The sequence below is a fragment of the Gadus morhua genome, chromosome 23 (assembly GCF_902167405.1).
Source record: "Gadus morhua chromosome 23, gadMor3.0, whole genome shotgun sequence".
NCBI classification, from domain to species: Eukaryota; Metazoa; Chordata; class Actinopteri; order Gadiformes; family Gadidae; genus Gadus; species Gadus morhua.
This window is the reverse complement of record NC_044070.1, coordinates 18,146,562-18,165,096: the sequence shown is the minus strand read 5'-3', so window position 1 is coordinate 18,165,096 and position 18,535 is coordinate 18,146,562. Positions and strand designations below refer to the sequence as shown.

Sequence of the window (18,535 nt, the reverse complement as noted above, 5' to 3'; positions counted from 1 at the left end):
TTCTTTAGAGCTGGTTTCAGCCTCCACACTCCACTGTGCTCCACACTGGGGGGGGGGGGGGGGGGGGGGGGGATAAAGTGAGAGCGGCTTTCTACACAACATAAGTTACAGCTGCCTTTTCAAACCACTTCATCTAGCAGTGGGTTGAATCATTGTAGGAGATTTTTATCCTGAGTGGTGAGATATCCAATCAATACCTGAGACTGTCCAGTTTCCAGTGTGGATTATCCAGTCCAGCAGAGAGCAGCGCAGCTCCTGAGTCTCCTGGGTGATTGTAGCTCAGGTCCAGCTCTCTCAGATGGGAGGGGTTGGAGCTCAAAGCTGAGGCCAGAGAAGCACAGCCTTCCTGTGTGACTAGGCAGCCAGACAACCTACACACACACACACACACACACACACACACACACACACACACACACACACACACACACACACACACACACACACACACACACACACGCACACACACTTTATTTATTCTATCTGGATGAGAATGGTTCATACTAAAGTAAAGAGGTGAATAAAGTATTCATTCCATATGAAAAGCTTTATGATTATATTCAGATCACAGCCCGGCTAGAGCCTCATCACCATGTCTACACTAATGACAACTCCTACGAGTTACATAACATATAATATATACATCCATAACATACAGAACACACATAACACCTAATCCTAACACTCACATCAGCTGGCCAGTGTTACATAACATATAACATACATAACATGCTGGAAGTTAGCAGGACAGCAACCCCTCACCCTCACATCAGCTGGCCAGAATTCTGTCAGCTAGAATAACCAGTTAACTCATAGCAAAAACCCACAAACTAACAACATTTTGAAATCTTCCTGAAATCCTCGTCCTTTAAAGTTCTGTTCCTCCTCTGGCCTCTCATCCTCCCATCTGTGTTCCACTGACACGGTGAACCCAGCCTACAAATTAATAATGATGCTGAATCTGTCGGGGATCTTAGACACGTGACGTTTGTTCTTTTAGATCACAGCCCACCTAGTCCTGGATCCTCCCTACATATTAAACAGACCCAAAGACACATTTAACCCTAACCCTGACCTGAGAGTTTCCAGTGTACAGTGTGGACTCCCCAGTCCAGCAGAGAGCAGCTTCACTCCTGAATCCTGCAGATCATTGGTACTCAGGTCCAGCTCTTTCAGACTAGAGGAGTTGGAGCTGAGAACTGAGGCCAGAGCTTCACAGCATCTCTCTGACAGCTTACAGCCACTCAGCCTTCACATAAAATGAACAACAACATGTTAGGAACCGTGATTAAATGTTTTATTAGACTTTTCTGATAGTTTTACAAATACATTTGATCATCAAATGTTAGTTATATATTAGGTGCAAAATGTTGATTCTAACAACAATAATATTTACAGTTCTGTATTTCAGAAACTATCGAATATTGCTTTTAAAGTAGTATGTATCTGTGTTGTTTGTATTGAAAAACATCTTATAAGAGTGCCTACAGATAAGTTATTTATATTAATATAACTTCGACATTCAATCATTTTACTTTGTTCTGTATTTCTACATATTCAATCATGTTGTTCTGTATTTCTACATATTGTTCTGTATTTCCATGTCTTAAATGGAAATTCTGAAGATAAAATAATTTAAAAAACACATGTAAAATATTATAACATAACCAAGCCCTTATACAGTCATGTCAACAAAACAAAAAAAAATTGTTGCGTTGTTACAATGAAACCTATATCGTGGTGATCACGGCCGTGGTCACCGTGTCCGGGTTCCGCAAAGGATCCAGGGAGGCCCGGGGGAAGCTGCACTGCCACCAAGGGAGTCGTGGGTGTAGGTGATATTGTGTGTGCTTCGTGTGTGGTGTGCAAATAAAGGCAACTCTCCCGGTCGTGCTTTCCATAGGGCACGAGAGTTTAAGGATTACTTTTCGACTTTTCGTTTTCGCATCAAACATAAAAAACAAGGTGTAATATGTCCAATGATACCACTCAAATTCATGAGGTCATCAAAAGTACTGAGTTATTAGATGATATATTTTGACGTAATTTAGGAGTAATACTCAAACCAGGGGGAAGTAGTTGTTTTAAAAGTCTTCTGATATTGACCTTTGTGGTGTAACTGCACATTGAGCAAAACTGACCTGAGAGTTTCCAGTGTACAGTGTGGACTCCCCAGTCCAGCAGAGAGCAGCTTCACTCCTGAATCCTGCAGATCATTGTTACTCAGGTCCAGCTCTCTCAGAGTAGAGGAACTGGAGCTGAGAACTGAGGCCAGAGCTTCACAGCATCTCTCTGAAAGCTTACAGCCATTAAGCCTAAAAACACAATAAACATAACATGTTAGGAATGGAGATTGAAAGTGCTTAAAAGTTCCAACCAGCTCACAGGAGAAACATGGTGTAGCTAACGAACAGCACAGGGCCGACATGGGGCCAACACTGGAGGGGAGGACGTCATGTGATGATAGCAGCTCGGCTCTCCTCGCTGCTATCAGGGATCAGGGAAGTCAGCTCAAGGAGATGATTGTGGACTTTCAAACTTCCTTCAGCAGTCGCCTGAAGCCCTTGCAGGGATCCTGGACTCCACGTGAACAGAGTCAGACCTAACGAAGCAGAGGGCTGTGGAGCTAATGAGGGCCTTCAACTATCTATCAATCTCTTGGCTTCCTTCTGTTAGACTATTGATTCATTAATTCAACCTTTTATTTTGAGTTTTAAATCCAATCTTATTCTTAGGCACATTTAAAAATAACTAAAACACTAATGGCACTTGCCATTCCCGTCTTCACACAGTTTTACCGGGTTTCGAAATCAAAGACGACTATTAAACCCCCCTGGGGTTCTGCATCTCTCCATATTCAATGGTTTTAGGTTTTTCTGTATTCCTACATATTCGATAATTTTATGTTCATCTGTATTTCTACTAGGGGTGTAACGGTACACAAAAGTCACGGTTCGGTACGTACCTCGGTTTTTAAGTCACGGTACGGTACGATACGGTCAGTTAATAGTTAAGGGGAATTTAAAAAAAAAAAAAAAGCGGCAATGAAAACACCAATAAACTTTGTTATGGCATTTCAGTTTCTGAATTCCCAGTGAGCTGGGTTTGTACAGCTCGCTTTTTTTTTTCACAGCAACGGTGATAGTAACACCTGGATGGCGCCTTTTCAAATGCGTGTGCATGTTAAAGTGCTGTAAGAAGACACAGGGAGCCCTATCCATTGCCGGACAGCCTGTCGGAGACCCTCTCCGTAGCTTACATGCACATCCAATATTTTTAACTATGCGTCGAAACCATGGACCTATTGGTCGACGCAACGGAGACGGCAAGGGCTGTGATTGGTCCTCTAACAAAATCATTTCCTGAATCACTTCTTCGGTTTGACTTTGTAAAAATAAAATAAAATAAAATAATAATAGTTTCACTTCTGACACCAATGTAGTGACCTCGCCGGTGACATAATGATGTCGAGTCATTAGTAGTTGAAGGTAGTTTTAATGAACCAAAACCAGGTCACTGAAACCCGTAACGTCATAACCGACGGCAGAAAACCGACCCAAAACAAACCCCGGTTACCCCGGCAACCCCCAACACGGTCTCACTCGCGTGCAGGCCCCCACCCTCCTGTTCTTCCAAGGCCCTCCCCCAGCTGACCTAATGATTCGCCCCCACGCTGATTGACAAGAAGAACATTACAATACATGCGCATAGAACAACTGGCATAACGGACAACGAAATATAATGCAACACAACACGCAAACTATTTAACTGTCCCAGGGTCGCTACATTACTTTGGCTAAACGGTCCGGGTGGAACTCCGACTTCAAGTTTTAAATTCCGTATTGCAAAACAAGCCTTTACATTCACCATATTAACGCTATGTACGCCACATTTACGAACCGCGGTAAACCTCTGTAACCGCACCGAAGTGCCTGTACCGTGACGGTTCGGTACATATACGTGTACCGTTACACCCCTAATTTCTACATATTCAATAATTTTATGCTCTCTATTTCTACATATTCAATTGTTTTATGTTCCGTATTTCTACATAGTAAATCGTTTTATGTTGCCTGTATTTCTACATATTCTATAGTTTTACGTTACTCTGTATTTTTCCATATTACTCTGTATTTATACATATTCAATCGTGTTATGTTTCTCTGTATTTCTACATATTGTTCTGTATTTCAAAACCTTAAAATGTTTGACCTTTTGTATTTTATGTCTTAAATTGTAATTCTTAAGAAAAAAATATCTAAAGAATATATGTAAAAAATGATAACATAACATGACCTTATACAGTCATGGCAACTTCTTTAAAGGTGACATATTATACCACCAGGTGTGAGTGTGATTAGCCGTTAAAAGGCGTTTTGAAAATGTGCCTCTTCTGACATCATAAGTGGGCGTGTCCACTTAGATGTGTGCTGGATAGATCAGTCTACCAGCCTACCAAGTGGACTGTAGCAAACGTTTCTCATCTATCCGTCATACATCTAAGTGGACACCCCCACTTGTGATTTCAGTTTTTTTTATTTAACAGCTAATCACTCACAACTGGTAATGGGACAGTGACCTTTAACTATCACTGTCCCATTAACAGGGAATTGTGGGAGGGCACTTTCGTTATATTTTGTGTTTATAATTGAAAAGTTGCAATGGCAACTTTGGATTACTTTTCAACTTTTCATTTTGACATCCCACATAAACAACAAGGTGTAATATGTACAATGGCACCAATCTATTAAATGTGGTCATCAAAAGGTACTGAGTTATTAGCTGATATAATTTGACGTCATTTAGGAGCAATTCTCAAACCAGGTGGCAGTAGTTAAAAGTCCTCTGAAATGGAACCTTTAGGTCTAACTGTTTGCACTTTGAGTAAAACTGACCTGAGAGTTTCCAGTGCACAGTGTGGATTCCCGAGTCCAGCAGAGAGTAGCATCACTCCTGAATCCTGCAGATCATTGGAACTCAGATCCAGCTCTCTCAGACTAGATGAGTTGGAGCTGAGAACTGAGGCGAGAGCATCACAGCATCTCTCGGATAGATTACAGCCATTCAGCCTTCACACAAAATAAACCGAACATGTTAAGAACCGTGATTAAATGTTTTATTAGACTTTTCCTATAGTTTAACAAATGAATATACATTTTAACTTTAAATGATAGTTAAATATTAGCTGCAAAATGTTGATACTAACAACAATACCGATAACAGTTGTGTTACAGTTCGGAAAACTATCATAATATTACTTTTATAGTAGTATGTATATTGTGCTGTGCGTATTGTAAAACATGTTCTTAGTATGCCTACATATAGGTTTCGTAAGTTATTTAAACTTTTATATTCTAGTATTATGCATATTGTGTTGTGCGTATTGTAATACAATTTTTTAGTGAACCTACAGAGATGTTTTGGAGGCTTTGATCACTGGCAGCAGCCCCAGAAGACCCTCCTCAGAAGCAGAGTATTTCTTCAGGTAAAACACGTCCAGCTCAACTTCTGATGTAAGTAAGATGAAGACCAGAGCTGACCACTGAGCAGAGGAGAGAGATTCTGTGGAGATACTTCCTGATGACAGGTACTGTTGGATGTCCTCCACTAGAGAACGGTCATTCAGCTCATTCAGACAGTGGAACAGATTGATGCTTCTCTCTTGAGAGAGATCTCCACCTATCTTCTCCTTAATGTAATGGACTATTTGGGTATTGCTCCGTGACCTTTTTCCTGTCTGTACGGGCAGAACTTTTTTAGTTAGATTGCCCATTAATGCATTTCTTCTTGGTCCGAGCAGATCTTGTAGGATAATCTGATTGGTCTCTAGAGAGATGCCCAGGAGGAAACGGAGGAACAAGTCCAGGTGTCCGTTCTCACTCTGTAAGGCCTTGTCCACAGCACTCTGGTAGAGGAGGAGGAGTTCATCTTCCCTGGAGGCTGGCTGTTCTTCTGAGAGCAGATTGACACCAGTGTTGATGTAGGACAGAAATACATAAAGGGCAGCCATAAACTCCTGGATGCTCAGGTGGACAAAGCAGAACACCTTGTCCTGGTACAGCCCACACTCCTCTTTAAAGATCTGGGTGAACACTCCTGAGTACACTGAGGCTGCTCTGATATCGATGCCACACTCTGCCAAGTCTGCCTCGTAGAAGATCAGCTGGCCTTTCTCCAGCTGGTTAAAAGCCAGTTTCCCCAGAGAAACAATGATCTCCCTGCTCTCCGAACTCCAGAGTGGATCAGTTTCAGCTCGCCCATGATACTTCCTGTCCCCCTGTATGGATTGAACCCTCAGGAAGTGGCTGTACATCTGAGTCAAGGTTTTGGGCACCTCTTCTCCTATATGGGATTTTTTGAAGAAGTCCTCAAGAACTGTAGCAGTGATCCAACAGAAGACTGGGATGTGACACATGATGTGGAGGCTTCGAGATTTCTTGACGTGAGAGATGATTGTGCTGGCCAGTGTCCCCTCTCTGAATCTCTTCCTGAAGTACTCCTCCTTCTGTGGGTCGGTGAACCCTCTCACCTCGGTCACCATGTCAACACACTCAGCAGGGATCTGATTGGCTGCAGCAGGGCGTGTGGTTATCCAGATACGAGCGGAGGGAAGCAGGACTCCCCTAATGATGTTTGTCAGCAGCACGTCCACTGAGGTTGGCTCTGTTATATCAGTCCAGATCGGGTTGTTCTGGAAGTTCAGAGGAAGTCGACACTCATCCAGACCATCCAAGATGAAGACTACTTGGTCATGGTTGTATCTGTAGATTCCTGCTTCTTTGGTTTCAACAGAAAACTGATGAAGTAGTTCCTCCAAGCTAAACTCTTTCCCTTTCAGTAAATTCAACTCTCTGAAAGTGAGAAGAAATGTGAAGTGTATTTCGTGGTTGGCTTTGCCCTCAGCCCAGTCCAGAGTGAACTTGTGTGTTAAGACGGTTTTACCAATGCCAGCCACTCCGGTTGTCATTATTGTTCTGATTGGTTTATCTTGTCCAGGTAAAGGTTTAAAGATGTCTTCACATCTGATTTGTGTTTCCTCATTGGCTTGCTTCCTGGCGGCTTTTTCAATCAGTCTGACCTCATGTTCCTGGTTGACCTCTCCACTGCCTCTCTCTGTGATGAAGAGCTCTGTGTAGAAGTCATTCAGACGTGTTCGCTGTCCTGCTTTAGCAATTCCCTCAAGCACACACTGGAACTTCTTCCTGAGATGAGACTTGAGTTTATGTTGGTACTGGACAGCTCCTAAATCACTCATCAGAAGACACATACTATACATATTTCCAAGCAATATGAATGGTGTAATGACAGAAGTACAGTAAACATTACTTGGAAGTGACATGTTAACCAGATATAACAAGATAGTGGTGCATCTCTTACACTGAGTTATTCTGCTGTTGTTCTACAGTATAATGTTTAACATTCTTTAACCTGATTGACCCACAATAACCCTCCATATCTTGATCAAACCATTTAACCTGATGCCCCCACAATAACACTTCATATCCGGATCAAACCATTTACCTGATTGACCCACAATAACCCTATACATCTGGATTAAACCATTGAACCTGATATACCTAAAATAACCTTACGTATCTGGATCACACCATTTAACCTGATGCCCCACAATAACCCTACATATCTGGATCAAACCATTTACGTTATACCCCCACAATAACCCTACATATCTGGATCAAACCATTTAACCTGATACCCCACAATAACGTTGAGAAATCTCCCATGATCTACTTTAGTATAAACAAAATAAGAGTCCTATACTGCTCTGCAAAATAAAATGATTGATGCTTTCAAAAATAACTGTCTGTTGTCTTTTGAAAGTACTAATATAAAATAGATCTGCTTTCAAAATAAGATTATTCAGTATTTCAAAATAAGAGTCTCTTACCACTCCCCAGTGTGTCGGCCAATTCCTCCTTATTCATCTCCATCAGGCAGAGCTTTGTGATGTCTACCACTCCCTCTATGGCGCGCCTCCTCTGCTCCTTGTTCTTAACTTCCACATCCTCCTCCTCCCTCTGACTCTCTGAGCATTGTGGGTAATCTGAGAAGAGATCCCTCCAGAGCTTCTTCAGCTCCTTGTCTAGAAAAGCGTGTGCGTTCTCCTCAGCTCTCTGGAAGAGAAAAAACATCAAGGAGAACTTTACTTTGAACTGAGGACATCAGAAGCATCTGTCCTAGATTAACTCCTCGCTGGTCTAAAGAGGGAAGCCTGGAGACTATTAGCTCTACAAGAGACATAGCCCACACGCCAGCCTAGAAAACCCATTTGACCACCCGTAGATTTATAGACTGGGAGCTCTATTGTAGCCTCATGCTAATGACCCAATACTTAGCCTGCTGTCATTGACCATTGATGAATGAATGTCAGAGGTAGGCTACATGAGTGGCATCTCTCATTACTTAAATTCAGTGGTGTTTTATATATTGGCCAATATGTTTCCAAAGTTTGTCAGATGCCAGTAATGGAGCTGCGCTAAATACCTCAGTAAAATGTCACAGAAAAGACAAAGACCGCTTCCGACCTCGATTTAATTTTACCACTAGGGGTCACTATTCATAGACCTACTGGCTGTGTTGTAGTTCAGTAGAAGTAAATGATTGTAGGCCATGCTGCTGCAAACGTCCCCAGTAAACAGACTTCCCGGTTCATCCACCCGTCTCCCTAATTTATTGATTAATATTTATGAGTCTCATGTTCTATGAAGAACTATTTAATTGATATAAGATTCTATGATTCACTAGGTAGCTCCGTGTTAATGGGCACCAAAGGAAGGTGAATAAATATAAACCTTTTTTGGATAAACTGGGTGACAAACTGTTGGCCCTTTTCCTCCATCTCAGCTTTCTGTTTCTGATACCCCGACTTCTTCCTCAACGACAACATGTCAAACTACTGACAGTCTGTTCTCCGTCTGTTCTGCTTGTTGGCACACAGAGTGTGTAAAATAAATGTCTTGTTTCATTTACATACCTTGATCAACTCTGTTTGATTCTGCTGTACAGACTGAGCACTGGTTACCTTTGACCTGTGGAGAAGACGCACGCACGCACACACACACACACACACACACACACACACACACACACACACACACACACACACACACACACACACACACACACACACACACACACACACACACACACACACACACAGACACACTCACACACAGACACACACACACACACACAAATGGATCTTTTAATCTAAATATTTTCTGACTTGAAAGTATAAGTCTGCAACAACAAGCAACTCGTCTTCTTGTTAGTTTAAAACTCCTACCTCTCCTCTCTGGAGGGGAGTCCATCTTTAAAACTAACAGGAAGTTTTATAGAGTGGTCGCTCTTCAAGAAGACACAGCTGTGTCCAGGGGAGTCTGCTCTCTCCTGCTGGACTCTTCTAGAAAAACAAGAACCAGGATTAACCAGAATACCATGGATGTCCGACAGATTCGATAGTTTTATATTCCCTGAAAAATCCTTACCTCTTCTCAATAGACTGATTTCCATCTTTAAATTGGACAAGAGGATGCTCCATAGAGCTGTCGCTCTTCATGGAGACACAGCTGGGTCCAGGGCAGTCTGCTCTCTCCTGCTGCTCTGGGCTTTAACACAACACACACACAGTTTTTACTCAGAGTCATGATATGATGGAGTCACTGCTGAGCTCTGAGATGGAGCACACACACGCACACACACACACACACACACACACACACACACACACACACACACACACACACACACACACACACACACACACACACACACACACACACACACACACACACACACACACACACACACACACACGACTTGAAAATATTAATCTTAGTCTGTAACAAGCAACTGGTCTACTTGTTTGCCTGTTTAAAACTCCTACCTCTTCTCTCTGGAGGGGCGTCCATCTTTAAGGTCAGGAGGTTTATTAATAGACCAGTCACTCTTCATGGAGACACAGCTGGGTCCAGGGGACTCTGCTCTCTCCTGCCTCCTTCTAGTAAAACAAGAACCAGTAACGATGGATGTCTGATAGATCCTGTAATTTTATAATCTGACAAATCCTTACCTCTTCTCAATAGACTGATTTTCATCTTTAAGGTCAGGTGGATATTCCATAGAGCTGTAACTCTTCATGGAGACACAGCTGGGTCCAGGGCAGTCTTCTCTCTCCTGCTGCTTTGGGCTTCCACACACACAGTTTTTACTCAGACTAATGATGAAGTCATGACATCACTGCTGAGCTCTGAGATGGACAACAGTCACAGAGAGAGAGAGATCCTCTTCTTACCTCTCAGCTTTGCTATGGCGGCCAGGTTCCCCAGACAGAGAGGTTTTAGAGGTAGGACCCCTCTCCTCTCTCTCCTCATCCTCATCCATAGTAGACTGGAGACCTGGACACAAACACAACTCCATATTGTTTCTACGGCAATTCAGCGTTGGTTTACTCAGTTTTTATGTTAGTGTAGTAGATTAATCGAGATATAAACACTTAGACTAATTCAAGAGAGAGAGAGAGTAAAATAAATCGAGGGGTCCGGAGCAAGAATTGACAAAAGACTTTATCGTGAAGAAAAACAACAACGATAACAGCCGAGTAGGTCTTAAGAGTCACTGCCTTGCCAACAGATTCAAGCCTCTTCTTAAACACACAAAAGCACAGTCCTCAGCAGTTTCTTGTTTTTCTAGGTGTCCACACATAATAAAACACAAATACTTCTAAACAGATGGTCACCGAGATAGTCTAGGACCCAGGAAGTGGAGTCACCATGCATTGTCTCAGTAGACAACTGCTCCTGGGGGGTTGCGCCCCAACCCCTGCTCTGACCCAAGACTCCCAGGCCTCGTGACCAGCCCTGGATCAAAATCAAAGACGCTTTACATGTCTTCTACCATTAGATATACAGGCCTAATAATAATCATAGTTTACCATATAATATAATCATTCATTTCTACCACACATCCCCCCTTGTTGGGGCCAATAAGGTTCCAACAAATTACTTGAATTATTGCTAAGCCTATATGCTACTAAGCCCTTGCCAAATTGACACCACATCTGGTCATCGGTAAAAACCTCAGAGCTTTGACAGGGATTTCAACCTGATTTTAGGCCAAAAAGATTTACCAAATGCAGTGTATTATTAACACTCTAATCCCTACAAGTTGTTTCATATGTAATCATAAAACCTTTCTAATCATAATAACACAATATTCTATATTCATCATGCAACTATATCAAATGTGTATCTAGAATACCTACATAATAATCATAAACAGCATAATAATCAATAATCATTCAGCATGCATTGAAAATTGGCATTTCAAAAATATGTGACACCATATTATACATTAAAAATTGACATAACATACATTCAATAATGTGAAACATAATACAAATTAAAAACTAAGATTGTCAACAAGCTTGCATAGATTTGAATAGCTCTGATTATCGTCATGTACCGGTATACTATATAACGTGGGGGGTTTGGGCATCGTGGTTGTTGCTTCTGTTTGCAGCCACCAGCCCTGAAACCCATTAGTCCAATGTCCATTTGTTCACACTGTCTGAAATGGTTGTGGTTCACATGGAGGGGTCTGATTCTCAAATTCCGGTCTCCTCTCTAGTTTCACTCCAATCTATCTCCCCATAGAGCATCCTCTCCCAGTCACCCGACTCCTCTATGCCAGACTGGCTGAAGGTTAATGCACATAACGGTTGGTTATCCGACATAACAGCAAACACAAATTCATTAACTTGGTTCTGCGGTGGTATCTGGGCATATAGGACTATTTTCCCTTTCTTGTTGACTATTCCTGAGTGAGTTGGGGCCGGATTGTCCTGTGTTTCTCTTAGGCTTCCTTCAGTAACAGCCCCTGATTCCTGGCTCTTCCAGGTCTGTGTTGTCTCCATGGTTTCATTCCTCCTCGGGGTCTGTCCTTGTGCCAGCGGAATCTAGCACAACCCGTAAGGGATCAGGAACAGGCTCCCCGTTTTCAGCATCATCATGTTGCTGTATCTCTTGGCTCGACTGGATCTGGTCCTGGGGCAGCTGGTCAGCCCCAGGTGTGTCTGCGTCTGGCTCCTCCTCCTCACACTCATCCCTGGCTTTAGGTTGAGCGGCTTTTGTGCAGTGGTTGAGATGATACCACGTGGCACTTCCTTCCACTTGGATGGCTGTTGGTGTTGCGTTGGTGACTTTGTATGGTCCTTCTCTCCTGAGCTCGTTCCACTTTCTCCTGAACACCCTGAGGTACACTTGGTCACCTGGCGGTGACCAAGTGGTGGCTCCTTCTCCAACTCTGGAACTCTGCCTTTCTCTTGTTGAAAAATAAGCCTGTGTATGCCAGTTAGTTGTCCCATATAGCGTCTTAACTCAGTTTCCAATTGTTCCAATGGAGGTCCTTTGTGAGGCCCTCGAATGACAGGTGAAGGCATGGGTCGACCCGTAAGCATTTCATGCGGGGTTAGATGCGTCGTTCTGTTAGTTTTTCATGCGATAACTCATTAGTGTCAGTCGTAATGCATTAGTCCTTTAATTTAGTACTCTAATTTAATTTTGTTAATCTTTGTCTTAAGCGTCCGATTCCTCTCTCCACCATACCTTGTGGTTTGAGGAATGTAGACACAGCCTAATCTTTGTTTGACATGCAGATGTTAAATCACTTGTTTGAGTGTTTTCTGAATAGACGCAGCCCTTTCGCCTGAGCTAGTTAGTGACGGAATTCCAAACCTTGGCATGACTTCTCTAGTCAGAACCTTGATTACCGTAGCCGCACTTTGGTCTTCTGATGGGACTGCTTCTACCCATCTGTTGAACACTGTTTTTTCAAATATTTCACACTAATTTAGCTGGATGTTAATCATTGTTTGCAAGTATGGTGAAGAAAAACCTTGTTTTCAAAAATTTTCCTAATACCTCCCCCCTTGCGCAATGGTCAAAACCATGCGCATTAAATGATAAACAAATCTAATAACGCCGTTGGTGCACCCAACGTCGAAAGTCTAACCTTAAGCATCAGTAAACTGAAACCATTCTTTTGGGAAGGGAAATCGAAACCAGTATTTCCAAATCCAAACCCCAATATGGGTGGGTTCACCATCAGCCGCCCGAAACCACGCTGTTCCGAGGTCATGCACTAAACCGAAAAAACGTACATGCGTTAGTGGCCTTCTATACCACAAAGGTAAAATAAAATGAAATAAAACGCGACATGCCCCGTTTCAAGACCACCTCTGCTGCCAGAGCTGACATATCTGACTCCTGTCCCCCTCCACCTTTCATCAGCCGGCTTTTCCTATGATGGTTGCAGTCTGTCACTCCATGATCAAGTGAGCCAGTGCTCACAGTGACTCTGCCAAGTAATCGTGACTGTGCCTGTTTTAGGTTGTCCCGGGCTTCAAGGTGGGATCTTACCCGTCGTTGGCTAACCAGCCTTCCATACTGGCTTACTGCAGGATGCCGTACCTGGGATACGATCAATCCCCACCTATATGGTGGTATAGATCGCAAAGTGGAGGGATGGAGACAGAGTCGTCAGCCGCATCTGCCTTATGCAGCCATATGTGTGCGTAATGAATACACATCAGGGCGACTATAAAACAAAAGATAATTTATCAGAGTTAAAATTATTTATTATTATTACTTATTATTATAAGTGTTGCAGCAGTATTAGTGGCATTTGAAGGTAAACCCACTACTTCCAAATCCAATTTGACAACATAGCATGTATGACTCCTTCCCAGCAGATGTGGCGTCAATTCACCTATTGTCCTTTACTAGGGAGATGTGAAAGAAAACAAAAATCACAATATTAAAACTTGCATTTTCAATATTGGGCGACTCTCTTCTGTCTTAACCGTTACTTAAAATCACAATTCTCTTCATAATCCTACCCGATTGCCTTTCACTATCTATTTAAATTGGACGACCTAATTAAACCTTTTATTCTACCTATTGCTTGCATTTAGTGTTTTCCACATTTTGATTCACTACTATACCAAACCCAAACCCTCTATGTTGATCTTAACTAGTTTATTCAACACTGAATTGATACATTGTTTCTATTTACTAATTAACCATATTGTTTTATCTGAAGTGTGCTTGGGTATCCCCTTGTGTACTCAGTCACTCGGAGTAGGAGAGGATTCTCCCCCACCTCGGCAGCCTTGACACACACACGAGAACAGGCTCACACACACCCTTTCTTTTTTTATTTTACTTATTTATTTTAAATGACATTTGTCATTGTGGATAACCTAAATTAGAAATTTGGATAACGTTTTATCATACTTATTTGGTCTAATTTTTAAGTATTGCCGATTGTTTTTTCTAAATTATAAGATCATTTTTAATAAATTGTCTGTTACTTATCATAATCTCGAAGGAAATATTTTATTTGTGTTGTTATCTCGGCACCTAGACCTCGTCAGGTCCAAGCACCAATATAACATCCACCTATCCACGCAGAGTCCATGGGTTGGGTCTGCTCCTCCTTTGATGAGTCACTTTACCCTGGCACCATTGAACCCATTGACTCCTGTGGAGTGTGGTGTGCAGACAATTTTTTAACGCTAATTGCTCATGTTTTGGAGTCTAAATAATTATTCCTAAATCCTGTAATCACCATGTAACTTGCTCAGGGACACATCAACACTCAGCTAGGAGAGATGGGGATCAAACCAGCAACCCTTCGGTTACTAGACAGCTGCTCTACCTCCTGAGCTAAACGACCCCAGCCACCTCTCCGCTGATTTATTACCTCCGTGTCGGCCCTCACCCGCCCTTTTTGCTTTCTATACATTCCTCTCCCTTCTCCAAACACCTTCTCTCTCCGATCCAACCTGTTGTCTCACCAGTGCTCTGTGTACCAAGATGTAATGATATATACCATATGGTGTTCCGACGCGTTGGAGAGTCTCCAAGAACCACAGAATCACCAATCCCAGTGGTGGTTCTAGGTTTTTTCTAAAACAGTGGACAAGGGTTACATTCAGGAACCAATTACAGAGTACATCCAAACGCACAAATAATCTATTAAACACAATGCAAATTCAATCTCTTTCTCTCTGTTGGACACACTCCAAAACTAGATTATTAATCTTAAAAGGCCATCGAAAGATATGAATGTCCCCAAAGAAAATTCTAACCGGAAAGCCAACTCAATGCTAACTCTTTCTCACTCACTCACTCACTCACTCACTCACTCACTCACTCACTCACTCACTCACTCACTCACTCACTCACTCACTCACTCACTCACTCACTCACTCACTCACTCACTCACATATACAACTTAAAATAAGAATTCACTGATTGTCATCCTTGGAACTGTCATAGGTGTTAACTGCGTGTGTTCCGAGAATCCTAAAGTTTTGAATTTTCCTGCCAGGGGGGAGGTGAGAGGCATAATTTGGACCTACGCAAGTGTAAGTGGCCCCAGTGTGGGCCATCATTGGCGTGCCTCTATACTTTATCAGAACCTGCAGTATTGGTTCCTCATCAGCTTGTTTTGTGATTGCTACAAGCTGACCCTCCCCCTGTGGATTCTCTGGGCACCCCTAGTATCCCTGACTCATAAAGGGACCCGCCTGTCCCTGGTCGCTGTTACCCTGTGTTTGCTGTGGTGGAAAAGGGTTAGTTAAACAATCCTTCTTAGAATGTCCTTCCTTGTTGCACCCAAAACATATTAAAGGACCTCTGCGTTGTCCTTGGGATCCTGGTTGTTGATTGTTTCTAAACTGTCCTCGGGGCCCCTGATTCTGTCTATTTCTATTTGTGGGGTTCCCATAATTATGGATGTGTACATGTGTAACAGGTGGAGTAGGTGACAGTTGGCTCTGAGGCTGTTGTACTGGGAGAGAAAATGCCAATCGTGGATATTGGTTTTGAAGTGCGCCCTGCTGGGCGGCTTGCGAATTTACTGCAGCTGGTTCTAAAACACCTGTCTGTCTCTTATCTCTTTCCTTCCTTGTGAGATCTTCCAGCTGAAGCTGATATAGCTTCCTCTGGACCTCTTTGCTTTGTTCCTGTATTCTTTGTTTATTCTGACGATGTTCATCCACTGCATGAACTAAATGGTCATTAAAATTTCTATGAGATCCTGATGTAGACAGTCCAACCACATCCTCTAGCTTGGCTTTGATTTGGCTGGGAAGTGTTTCTATCACAGAGTTTCTAAACATGACAGAGAACACCGGATGGATCTCAGGATCCTCATCCGTCTCCATGCGCCATCTGTCTACTTGGGCCTGCAGGTAGGATGCAGGGTTCTCTGTGTCACCAATGGGGAGAACTCTCATGTCTTTAGGATCCATGCGGACCGGGAACTCCCTCCTGAGTGTGGCCCACAACGCCCCTCTGTAATGATCAAGTGTAGTCTCATCATACTTTCCATCCAGTATATTCAACCCTCCATTCCTCAGTACAAACTCCATCTTGGATAACCCCAATACTCTTGCCAACAGAGCTTTCAGGTCTCCCACTCCAATTAGCTTTCCCACTGTGAGCTCCTCAAATGTTCTAATCCATTTAGACGCCCCGTTAATTATGTGAGGGAGTCTAGAAATGACTCCCTCTAAGTCCTGTGAACCCCACGGTTGAAAATGGACCTGTTGTCCTTTGACTAGAATAGGATAATTTCCCGGGAGGGTGTCGGGTGCCTTTTTTCCCCTTCGTGCTCTCCTTAGTTTCTAATCTAACTCGAGTGTTGTGGGGCTTAGTACTGCTGTACTGCAGCCAGGCTCCTCTGCCCCTTGTGTCCCAGACCACTCCTCCTTTCTTTTGTTCCACTTCTTTAATTTCCTTTTAGCATTCTTAGTAATGTGTTTTACACATGGTTGTGATGACCCTTCACCAACATGCTCAATGTCATCCTCCTCCTCTCCTTCATTCTCGTTTTCACCCTCACTACATTTATTATCTCCTTCATCTAGTGTGACTTCCCCTTTAAATTCCACGTTGCCTGTTACCAGTGGATACATGTTGGTTTGTACGGCGGTGGCTCAAGCTTCAGAGGCAAAGGTTGAGCCTCTTCTTCCTTTGTGATTATTTTTCTGGCCACTCGTTGTAATGCGCGCCACCTCTCTCCCTCCTCTTCGAACAAAGCTAGCACTAACCTTTCCCTGTCTTTCTTCGCTAAGGCCGTTTTTCCACTTCTGTTATCTATGTAATTCCTTATTACTACCTCCATGTCCCTATACATTATTGGATCAAAAGTCCCTCCCATGGGCCATATAGTACCTGCTCCTTCTGTCCTTTCTTCCCATTTCTCAGAGATCTTTTTCATCTCACCTTTGAGCAATAGACGGTCTCTACTCAAAATCTCTACCGCTGTTGGTGCCATTTTTAATTATTACTTTATTACTTTATTTATCTATTCTGAAGTACACTATTTATTAATACAATTTATTTGAGTTTATTCTACTAGTTATTTTCTATACTTTACTATCTCTAAGCTACAAATGTGAACTCTTCCCAAGCGCTCGTCTCCCTCCCAAAGGTTGGAATGTGGCCCCCACCCTTCACTGTTATCTTTATGGCTGGCCTGCAGGCTCCTGCTCGTCCCCTGTGTGTTTGCTCGTGCACGTGCAGTTAGGGTCAGCGCGATAATGTTTAAGCCAAAGAAGATTTACACATTTATTCAGTACTTCAACAAATTAACTATTCTCTATCCGTCTAATTTATTTATGATTATCAACTACTTCAAACAAATTAACTATTCTCTGTCCGCCTAATTTATTTATGACAGAATCAACAACAAAAAAATAAACCGGGTCATAAAAATCTCCGAGGTAACTTAATCCTAACACGACTTAAATACAGACAATAAGCCGATTCATACAATTTTAATATTATCTTGAAAAATTTCCGAATTGTTTGTAATTAATTTCAAATAAAAGGTTGACCGAGCGTAGAAACTGGCCTTTTGATTAAAACATGAACAGTCGAGTACTCCAAATCTGAGCTACTCAACCTGAACTTAAAACAAAAACCCTATTCCCTCATAATGCCAACATCAGAATTAAAATTCACTCAATCGGTCCGAAATCAGAAAGCTGTTCAATCGGCCCAAAATAAGAGAAAATTCACTCAGTTGATCCAAGATCAGGAAACTGTTCAATCGGCCCAAAATAAAAGAGAGAGCTCACTAAATCGATCCAAGATCAGAAGACTGTTCAATTGGCCCAAAATAAAAGAAACTCACTCAATATACCAACTCATGCGGTCCTCCAATCAAGAAACGTATCTATTCAAAAGCGCGAGAGTCTGCTTTCTCAGAAGATGCCAACATCGGAACTAGAAATTCACCAGTCGACATCCCAAGCAAACCTCTCTAAAATAAAAATGAATTCATCGACGGCAATGAATTCCAACCCAACTTTCTGGGATACACTTAGTCATCCAACAGGTAGGCCCACTTTAACCGACCTGCGGACCTGTACTGTCCTATTGGAACTTTCTCACTAATTCGATCCTCTAGAATACAGACACAGGACTTTATAGGTCTATTTGAC

At 42.4% G+C, this 18,535-nt stretch overlaps 1 protein-coding gene and 1 long non-coding RNA gene across 2 annotated transcripts; both read right to left on the bottom strand.

Annotated features, from left to right (window-relative positions):
• Window positions 1-1,668: 1,668 nt before the first annotated feature.
• Window positions 1,669-8,015, bottom strand: LOC115536841 (NLR family CARD domain-containing protein 3-like). The gene is made up of 4 exons (XM_030348262.1): window positions 7,907-8,015; window positions 5,412-7,242; window positions 4,896-5,069; window positions 1,669-2,315 (listed from the first exon to the last, which is right to left on the bottom strand). Exons 1-4 carry the CDS (start codon window positions 7,947-7,949, stop codon window positions 2,048-2,050), a joined length of 2,316 nt encoding a protein of 771 aa, XP_030204122.1. The 5' UTR covers window positions 7,950-8,015; the 3' UTR covers window positions 1,669-2,047.
• A 976-nt stretch (window positions 8,016-8,991) lies between these two features.
• Window positions 8,992-12,779, bottom strand: LOC115536848 (uncharacterized). The gene is made up of 4 exons (XR_003974723.1): window positions 10,313-12,779; window positions 10,091-10,207; window positions 9,305-9,421; window positions 8,992-9,047 (listed from the first exon to the last, which is right to left on the bottom strand). It is a non-coding gene; the product is annotated as an uncharacterized LOC115536848 (long non-coding RNA).
• Between the last annotated feature and the right edge of the window lie 5,756 nt (window positions 12,780-18,535).